The sequence below is a fragment of the Malus sylvestris genome, chromosome 4 (genome assembly GCF_916048215.2).
Source record: "Malus sylvestris chromosome 4, drMalSylv7.2, whole genome shotgun sequence".
Classification (NCBI taxonomy): Eukaryota; Viridiplantae; Streptophyta; class Magnoliopsida; order Rosales; family Rosaceae; genus Malus; species Malus sylvestris.
In genome coordinates, this window is record NC_062263.1 from 20,756,365 (window position 1) to 20,766,633 (window position 10,269).

The following is a 10,269-nucleotide window of genomic DNA, read 5'->3' on the forward strand; positions in this document are numbered from 1 at the left end:
TTAATTGACTGTTTAACTGCATAATCAATTAAAATTTGGACCACAACATGAACCTTGGCTTGTGCTTAATATCCCTCCAATAAAATAAGATCAGAAGGTAATTATGCTAATCGGAGATTAGTACTGATGGAACAGGTAAAATCTTACTTTAACCACACTCTAAAGTTCAGCTCGACCAACACCAAAGCGGAGCAGACAAGTAGAAACCATCTCAATAGTGAAGTTGAATGAACAATTACATTTTCGTGCCATCTCTATCTATGCTCTCCTATATTATGATGCCTTGACCTCTTTAGATTACACTTACTCTCATTGTATCAATCTAGAGAGAGAGAGAGAGAGAGAGAGAGAGAGAGAAAGAGAGAGAGAGAGAAAGAGAGAGAGAGAATAATGGGTTCTTCTCATTTGCCTTGTTCTACTTCAATGGCAGCTTTTCTGTTCAGTTTTTGTGTTGTGGCATTGTTGACGCCGGAGTTTGCTTCGGGCATAACAAGACACCACACTTTCAATGTACAATTTTTCATCACACCTTGAGAGCCTCAATATTCTTCTTTGAACTACTTCATCTTTTTTCTTTTACTATCACGTAATGTTACCCATAACAGCTTCTTAAATTTAACTTCACTAGTTTTTAACTGTTTTCTTTTATTTATCATATGCAGATTAAGTATCATAATGTGACTAGATTGTGCAACACAAGGAGCATTGTAAGTGTGAATGAAAAATTCCCAGGTCCTAGGTTGGTGGCAAGGGAGGGTGACCAAGTCCTCATCAAAGTGGTCAATCATGTCTCAAACAATGTCACCATTCACTGGTATGCAATCTATTTTATTTATTTGTTTATTAATAAGGTGATATATATTAAATAGAAAATTATATATTGATGCCTTGACATTTATTTCTTTGAACAACTTCAATTTTCGTCCCTCAATATTTAATAATCTCATTTATTAATTATATATTGATGTTTTATTTCTCTTTTTCTTTCTAATTTTAATATATTAATTACATTCTATATGTCTAAATTAGCAAATGTGGAGATTGAAAGGAAGAAACAAAGCTACTATTCATGTCTGTGTTTGTTATGTGTGTGAGAGCAGGCATGGGGTTAAACAACTTAGAAGTGGATGGGCAGATGGTCCAGCTTACGTTACCCAATGCCCTATACAGATGGGCCAGTCATACACATATAACTTTACCATCCAAGGGCAGAGAGGGACTCTGCTATGGCATGCTCACGTCTCATGGCTGAGATCTACCATCTATGGACCTATCATCATTCTCCCAAAGCGCAATGAGTCTTACCCTTTTGTGAAACCCTACAAGGAGGTCCCCATTCTTCTTGGTAATTAAGTATAGCAAGCCAGCTAGAATTAGTGACAATTTTGAAAATTTGCATGGACATTAATGTTTGTGGAAATTGTTTTGATTTGCATGGATTTGGGTTTGTTGCAGGAGAGTGGTTTAATGTAGACCCTGAGGCTGTAATTAATCAGGCTCTTCAGACCGGTGGAGGACCCAATGTTTCGGACGCATTCACCATTAACGGTCTTCCAGGCCCCTTGTACAACTGTTCATCTAAAGGTAGTGTGTTTATGACATATTGTTATGTTATTAGACTATAAATGAGAATGCAAAGATGTCAAACTGTTTGACAACATAACAAAATAAATTGTAATGCTTTTGTGTGGGCGGGTGGTTGTTTGCAGATGTATTCAAGTTAAAGGTCAAACCAGGGAAGACATACCTCCTCCGGTTGATCAACGCCGCTCTCAATGATGAGCTATTCTTTAGCATAGCCAACCACACTCTCACGGTGGTTGAAGCCGATGCTGTCTACACCAAACCCTTTGAAACCGATACGCTTCTCATCGCCCCAGGGCAAACCACAAACGTCCTCCTCAAAACCAAGCCCAATTCTCCCAATGCCACATTCCTCATCCTGGCAAGTCCTTACTTCACCGGGCGTGGAACCCTAGACAACACCACCACGGCTGGAATCCTCGAATATGAGCACCCGATAACCACTCTTCACACTTCCATCAAAACCCTTCCTCTCTTCAAACCGAGTCTTCCACCTTTCAATGCCACCAAGTTTGTCAATGTTACCCAATTCGTCCAAAACTTAGCCAAAAAATTCCGTAGCTTGGCTTCCAAGAAATTCCCCGCCAACGTTCCCCAAACCGTGGACAAAAAATTCTTCTTTACCATAGGTCTTGGAACAGCCCCTTGTCCCCAAAATTCAACTTGCCAAGGTCCCAATGGCCTGAAATTTGCAGCGTCTGTTAACAATTTCTCTTTTGCCCTTCCATCAACAGCAATGCTTCAAGCACATTTTTCTGGACAATCCAATGGAGTTTACACCACAGATTTTCCAGCCAATCCTCTAGTGACATTTAACTATACCGGAACGCCGCCAAATGTCACAAATGTGGCAAATGGCACGAAGGCATTGGTGCTGCCATTCAACACAAGTGTGGAGCTGGTACTGCAGGACACTAGCATTCTTGGTGCCGAGAGCCACCCTCTCCATTTACACGGTTTTAATTTCTTTGTAGTTGGACAAGGGTTTGGGAACTACGATCCTAACAAGGACCCTGCTAAGTTTAATCTGGTGGACCCCATCGAGAGGAACACGGCTGGTGTTCCGGCTGGTGGGTGGATTGCGGTTCGTTTCTTAGCAGACAATCCAGGTACACTCAACTCACAGTTCAGTAACAAAACATAATGAATTGTCTCGATGAGTAATTTGTAACATTTAATGATATGTTTTTCAGGGGTGTGGCTTATGCACTGTCATTTGGATATCCATACAAGTTGGGGGCTGAGGATGGCGTGGATCGTCCAGGATGGACCGCAAGCGAATCAAAAGCTGCCACCTCCGCCGTCCGATCTTCCGAAGTGTTGATTTTGAGTCACAATCTGTCCGGATTTCCCTTTTTCTTGAGTGAACTTGTAATGATACCTCCCCCTTTTGGCATTAACTTAATATTCATTACATGATAAATTATGATTATATTATTTTGCTACATTAACATCTCCCGAGTCATGAAAAGAATATTACGGATTTTCTTTCTCCGGAGAGATGTTTTGTGTACATAATTCGTGGTGTATTTTTTTTGGAGTGAAAGTCTTCGTTCATATGGTTGATGAATGTAAAGTTTTACACCGGAAATCAAACTGAATTAAACACAATTCAAGTTAAATGGTTTGAATAGCATGTGCATCGAGGTTTTTTTTGTATAAAATCCCACTCATTGGATCGCACATGCGGGTAAGTTGGAGGCCGATCATCCTTGTAAATATCTTATCGTTTATTTGAAAAAAGAGTTGGGGCTCCCTAGTGTGCGAGAACCAAAACTCTTTCAAGATTAATCCTGGTCAACATATTTTATATATATATATATATATATATTTTTTTTTTTTTTTTTTTTTAAATACAGATTTATTGCTCCACATTGGAGCAATGAGTTCTACAGCATTAGCGAGGAAAAATACTGCTCGAATTCTTGATCAATGGTTGGCTTCCTGCTGCTGCCTGCTGATTGACCCTCTGCAAACACGACGACGAAAATTCTATGCCGATCAGTAAATGGTAAAAACAAAGATAAATTCCACATGTAAAGGCAAACAGAAATTCCTTGAACAGAAACTTTCAATAGGACACCTGAATTACCTTGGTTCACACTCCATCTTCCGGATGAAAGTACATATGTGTTCGGCTTCAAACCGTTGGGGTAGATGAGATCTTCGCAACCTGTGTCCATACATTCCTCAATGCAGTCATCTCCGTATTCTGCGAAAATGTAATCCATCCGGTTTCCAAATTCCTGGATGTGTTCTTCAAGATTCTGAAATTCTTGTATTTTGTCGTGTGGATGCATAGGTTGATGGTCTCCATTCACATATTTTAGTTCATCTACACTATGGCTGATGCCTTTCCCTGATGAAGTGGAAGGCCTATCGTATTGGCATGTCTGTGCATACACGGGCCCGACTTTAGAATCACCATAAACCGACGTTGCATAACCAGAATCTCGGGCGAAACTATTGCTGCCTCCTCCAGATTCAGGTTCAGACCTGTCATCCAGGGATGCACCGTCTATCTTTCTGTTCAGTGTCTGTTTTTGCATATTCTTTATTTCAAGGTTTCCATCAAACATGGAGACGGATTCATCAGATGGAAATACTCGTGCCCAGCACCTGTGCTTTGGTGGTGGCAAGCCTAATTGCTCCTCGTGAAATTTTCTTTTCTTCATCGGACTTATAACATTCATGACAGGGAAGCTGTTTAAGACATTAATAGCAGAACAAAGATGAGAAAAGCTGCAATTACCAATAAAACTTGGACTATCAGAACTAGCAGCTATTTCAAGTTTCCTAGATTTTTGACAAGAAAACAAAAAGAGGGATTAGGTCAACATGGGGCCTCTTTAGGACTGCTTCTGGAAAAAAAAAGGCTTTCTGACAACCAAAAACTTTACTGACTACATTCGGCTGAAAAACTTAAAAAAGCTTCAGGATCATAGAAGCACTTTCCGAAGAAACACAGCAAGATTCTGGATTTCTACTCCTTTTATTTTACATGATCTATTAAAAGCACTTCTAGCAAAAGTGCTTATAAGCATATGTGCTTCTTAAAGAAGAAGTCCCAAACAGGCCTCCCATTGAGTCTCATCTGTAAAATAAAGTGGAATATTGCTCCGATAAAAAATATTCAACCTTGAGTTTGAATCATTGACCAAGGGCTGGTTTGCTGAGCTCAGGGAAGCAACAATTGGACATTGAATTCATCTCTACCTCAAAATTGCCTCCTTTAAACCCAAAAAAAATCCCAAAAATGACAATTAATTAACAACACGCTCTAAATTTGGCTACTTGCAGCTGAACTCAGCAGTAACAATTAATCCGCTCGTCAAATTTAGCTACTTGATTAAGTCAAACAGTTAACAAACAAAGAGCTAGTGATCTGAAAAAATGATTAAAAAAGGTTGAAAGTAAGCACACAAAAAAAACAAAAAGAAACCCAGAAACCCAGAAACCAAAACCTGTGGATCTCAGATGGGTTCTCTTTGAATCCTTCCATCTCCATGTCGATCTAGAGAAACGAACTGGACGAGTTAACTCAACTCAGCTCAACTCAGTGAGACGAAGGAAAATGATACAGATTGGGCTCCGAGGATTGCTACCTGCAATGCGTACGGGAGAGAAACATGGATATTCCTCTCCCTGTCTCTGTCTCACTCAACGGTTACAAGGTAGCGCGTGTTCTGCAGGCAAGGAGATTTAGTCTTGCGCGTGTTACGGTTTGCATGGGAGCCGCGTGGTGGATGATGAGTCGGATAGAGCCATTGCGAGTCCACGTGGTTTGGCGCGAAGATCCTTGGTTCAATCAGCGACCCATCAAGTTGGCACAGAGTCGAATGTACACAAACGCATCATTTTTTTATACAGAGTTTTAACAAAACAATTCCTTTTATCACAAAAATGACATTTGTACTCTAAAAAGTAACTTCTGTTACTATTTACTTACAACACATTTTTTTCATTTTGATTAAAATTCAAAGTTTTTAAATTTTTTTCATTAGTTTTTTTTTTTTATTATTCAAATCACCATTTGAAAGCAAAAATCTATTGCATACACCCAGTGGCGGAGTCTTTGTATTTGATCGCTGTAAACAACTAAAGCAAACTAAATTGCAATCTCATCCTCTACTTCTTCTATTTTCTTTTATTATATTTGTCTTTCATTTTCTTTTTTCTTGTATGCGACTCTATTGTGTACATCATATACTCGATGAAATACTTTAGTTGAAAAACCTTGACTATCTTTAACATTACTACATAGTATCTTACAAAAAGTAGTAATTGTCAACATATGTTGGCACAAACTTTTGAATAATGTTGACTAGAATTAACATGTGCCTACTAAGTGCTTGACGAAATGGCCTAATGATGCTTTTTTCAATGATGTTATAACCCTATTATTTGAAAATTCTGGCTACAACCCTGCATATACTTAACATAAAAACAAAGATTTTTCAGTGTGCTTAAAACACAGCCTAATACATCAAGTGTAACAATACAATTGGTTGAAAACTTAGAAAAAAAATTTCTAAATATTGTATTATGACTAAGGTTTTAAAAGATGCTAGGTGCTAGTTGGGGGCTGGCTGGGGCTTAGCTCCTAGGCGGGGTCTAGGCTAACTAAGTGGATTTAACTAAATCTATTATATTTTGTATAAATAAGTATCTATTTATACTTAAAATATATATAATTTCATCATAAACTACAAAAATAGAATGACATATATATATAATGAGCTATTGGAACATGATGAAAACATAGGGAACAAACATATAATGTGTGTTCATTCCAGTTTCAACAAGTCTCTTACAATTTATTGGAAAAAATAAAATGTAAAATAAAAGTTATCTATTTTTTTGTCTAAGTGAGTCAGTGCCTAGACGGGTTTGGGTGGGTTAGGCGGGTGCCTAGCGGTCTAGGTAGGCGCCTCATCAAGTCTAGGTGTCAATTTTCAAACGCTTAGGTATTATTCGAGGCGGTGGCCAGCCGCCTAGCGATGCCTAGGCAGGAATTTTTAGAATAGTGATTATGACACTGGTATATTGGGTCGTGTTCCTGGTACACTGAAAAATTTCTCCACAAAAGTGAGCGTCACTTTAATGTCACTTACCACTAGTCTTTAAAATATCATTATCAGTGAAAATATTGATATGCAAATTTATGCATATACCAATAGATATCAATATTGATATCGGTTGTCTTCGATCGAAATAATGAAAATTTGCTTAAAAACGTGAAAATTTAAAATGAAACTTTAGAGAATATATGTTGACCCTAGAAACTACCAAGCCTACGTGGCACGCAAGCCGAGTAATCTATAAGCTAACTACGTCATTAGGTGAATGCGGGGCGTGCCAACTCGTCGGCCGAGCTCGATCGAGGAGTAAGTTTGTTGATGTTGCGTTGGGTGCGCGACTGACTTCTGCATCTTGCGATTGTGACCGAGGAAGGAACACGTCTCGGCCTCTTGGGTTCTCGAACCTGAAGACAAGGCTACTATTCTTACAAAGTTCACAAATCGTTGTCGTCTGATTTGGTCACAGTGATGTTATTCGTCAGAGTAAACTCACGCCGAATCGACACCAAAGTATAGGGACACAAATACTCAAAGCGAATATAGGTCTTAATAGTGAACGTGGTTCGGCCGTCTGAATGCCGAACTCTAAATGAAGGGATTATTTTGAAAAACATGTTCATTTGAATAACATCTATAGCATGCAATTAACAAATTAAAGGCGGAATCATGCTTGTATGCATTAAAAAACAAAACATTACCCATGAAATTCAAAGCCTAGTAGATTGGTGAACCAATAATCAACTCAAAACAAAGTGAGTTGAAATTAATACCTTTGTAGATTCCTCTTTGCATAAGCAAAGGCTAATCACCCAAAGAGATAGGGGCCTTCATTCCTTGCTTCTTAGATCCATGGATTTGGATGGAAGAATAGGTTTCTCCAAGTTCCCAAAATAGGGAACCTCTAAGTCTCTTCACCAAGGTTTGATTGTAGAAGAAATGAGTGACCTTGGAGTAGTAGGATTGCTAGATGTACCCTCCAAGGTGTTAGCTTCTTTAGAGAGAAAATGGAGAGACAATTCTCACCAATTTTCCCCCAAAATAAACCCTTAATAATCTTAATGAATATTTGGCTATAAAGTCATTTATATAGTCACTTCTTTAAGTGACCTAAATAACCAAAACCCTAATTCATCACACTATGGCCGGCCATTTAGGGAGTTTTGGGCTTTTGGGCCTTAATGAATCTTTATTCATTAAATTGTCATACAACTTAAGTTAATGGGCTTGACGTTCGAAGCCCATTGGGCCTTAAGGTCCAAAACTATCCCGAAGTCTTTAACGAACTTATTCGTTTGATTAATTAACATATTAATTAATCCTTGCCATAAATAAATGATTAAACCATTTAATCATTCTTACTCATTTCCGTTTAATCTTCAATCTCCACCTTTTATGGTGTGCGATCCATTAGGTTCCTTTTAGCGAGGCAGTGGGCGATTAAAACCATTTTACATCGATTGTGAATTGAAACAATTTTCAATTCTCCCTTTAGTGGTTATACACGTATAGGGCTTCCACAAACCATGGTTGACGCCTAGCAGCATGTCATGGTTACCCAAGCTAATCAGAAGAGGATAGAGAACCTATTCAGTTCGGGATTACAAATGCAATACGGTCTTTCTCTAATCTAATACTCTTGACCACATTGTTTGGTATGATAGTTTATTTGTTCATGTCTACTATCCAATGTGAATCGTTTGCTTATATGATTTCCTTGAATGTGATTTGGAACACATTCCACAATCTCATTCATACTCTGGCCAGAGATTCCAAATCATATCATAGAGTATTCTCCCTCAACTGTTTGAAGGTTAGAGATCCCTTGTTGCGCATTCACTTGTCTCCATGACTAAGTGGCTTAACCCCAACGATGCCGTGACATCCCGAGGGGGTGAATTAGACATAATCAAAGATTAAGGACTTAACCACAAGACAACTGTGATGCCTCAGGTCAAAGGACTACTTTGCATTATCCCAACCATGAGTTCTCATGTGACATGGAATATAAGAACTCTTCGTTGATCACGTTCAGTGAACTCATTCTCTATTGAGCACCTACGTACTTGTCTTGATGTCACACACACCAATGACTCGAGACTAGTCACTCTCCCTGAGAGAAGACACAGTACGTACTGATCTTAACAGACTGTCAATGCCCAATTGGCAATCCTATGATCAGGAACATTTAGGATGTGTCTACGAAAGAATGGTCTCATTAATCTAACTTCATTAGATTGCATTCTCCCAATCACATATTCCTTGGACTTTATCGTTTAAGCATATAACATTTATATGAGACGGCTCAAACAATAATCTTTGCCCTTTATATGTAAACTAGATTAGTTTAACATGTGAAATGTCCGTAAAGTATCATCATATGATTGGCTTTAGAGCACATTTCCAACAATCTCCCACTTGCACTAGAGCCAATCAGCTTGGTCATCAGTATGATACCTCTTCTGTAGTCATTTCATAAATGGCTGAGTAGTAGGCCTAGTCAATGGATATCTATATGTTATCCATAGAAGCAACGTTTGAGAATAACGACGTCACCATTATACATGATTCTCAATCATGTGGTTCAGTCTCTCATTTGTGTTCGGATCTTGATGAGACCTTGATTCCCAGGCTTGAGCTATCGCCCCATTAGTGTCATACACTTTCTGGTTGGAATCGAATAGAGAGTTCATAAATGAACTTTCCCATCCAAACAACATTGTTGTAAACTTCTTATATGGCAATATATTTTGCATTCATAATGGAACACACTAAAGTCATTACTTTAATGTTTCCATCCAAATATCTCTTTAGTTATAATAAAGAGATATCTGTTTATCTCTTCATTCACAATGGAGAAACATCTAATGATGGATTAGATTCATAATCTAATACATTTACGCTTCCATTACGTTACTCTAATTCTTCCTCGATCTTTGAGGAATTTATCCTTTAGTATTTCTTAAATACTTAATGACTCACTTGACAGTTGCCATGGTTCTGATCCTGGGATTGCACTGATATCGTCTTGTACCGTTCTAGGTACAACTCATATCAATGTTTTTCATACAATATGAAATACAGAAATCACCTTTCTGCGTATGCATAAAGGATTCAATTTACGCATTATTTCTATGGGAGTCAAAGGGTACGTTCCCTTTGAGAAGGGCAACTTGCTAGTCTCACTAGAATCGTCCTTCTTATTGAAGTTTATCATCATATGAGAAACTTCCTAGCATCCATTGTCTATTATTAGGGATTGATATAATCCAATTATATCATGAAATATATCATTATAGATTTCCATCCCATGTATATAGACTATATCTCCCATATACATTCTATCTTCATATAATGTATTAAAGTCATAACTTTAACGAAGAAGTATTCTTTTCATTTCCAAAATTAATATATCATATATACTTAAATTTTAGGAACATGATTAACTCCCACTAATCTTTTGTAAAACTCGTAAACAAAAGATTCATTTACATCTTGATGAGAAATCAAACGATTTGATCCTTTTTCCTCATAAAATGCAAATAGCTCCCACTAACTTGCTAAGATCCATGATGGATGGATCTCTACAACTTACATGTCTTGTGAT

At 37.9% G+C, this 10,269-nt stretch overlaps 2 protein-coding genes across 4 annotated transcripts; one reads left to right on the forward strand and one right to left on the reverse strand.

Moving 5' to 3' along the window:
• The first annotated feature begins 322 nt into the window (after positions 1-322).
• On the forward strand, positions 323-3,029 carry LOC126620063 (laccase-17-like). The gene is made up of 6 exons (XM_050288528.1): positions 323-510; positions 663-814; positions 1,101-1,345; positions 1,456-1,584; positions 1,710-2,693; positions 2,778-3,029. Exons 1-6 carry the CDS (start codon positions 391-393, stop codon positions 2,906-2,908), a joined length of 1,761 nt encoding a protein of 586 aa, XP_050144485.1. The 5' UTR covers positions 323-390; the 3' UTR covers positions 2,909-3,029.
• A 264-nt stretch (positions 3,030-3,293) lies between these two features.
• On the reverse strand, positions 3,294-5,424 carry LOC126620064 (protein FAR-RED ELONGATED HYPOCOTYL 1-like). 3 transcript variants are annotated; one of them, XM_050288531.1, is made up of 4 exons: positions 5,049-5,423; positions 4,723-4,814; positions 3,677-4,287; positions 3,294-3,553 (listed from the first exon to the last, which is right to left on the reverse strand). In XM_050288531.1, exons 3-4 carry the CDS (start codon positions 4,275-4,277, stop codon positions 3,474-3,476), a joined length of 681 nt encoding a protein of 226 aa, XP_050144488.1. In that variant the 5' UTR covers positions 4,278-4,287; positions 4,723-4,814; positions 5,049-5,423; the 3' UTR covers positions 3,294-3,473. The 3 variants fall into 3 exon arrangements, with proteins under 3 accessions (XP_050144488.1, XP_050144487.1, XP_050144486.1); XM_050288530.1 differs by lacking the exon at positions 4,723-4,814 and having other exon boundaries at positions 5,008-5,424; XM_050288529.1 differs by lacking the exon at positions 4,723-4,814.
• Between the last annotated feature and the right edge of the window lie 4,845 nt (positions 5,425-10,269).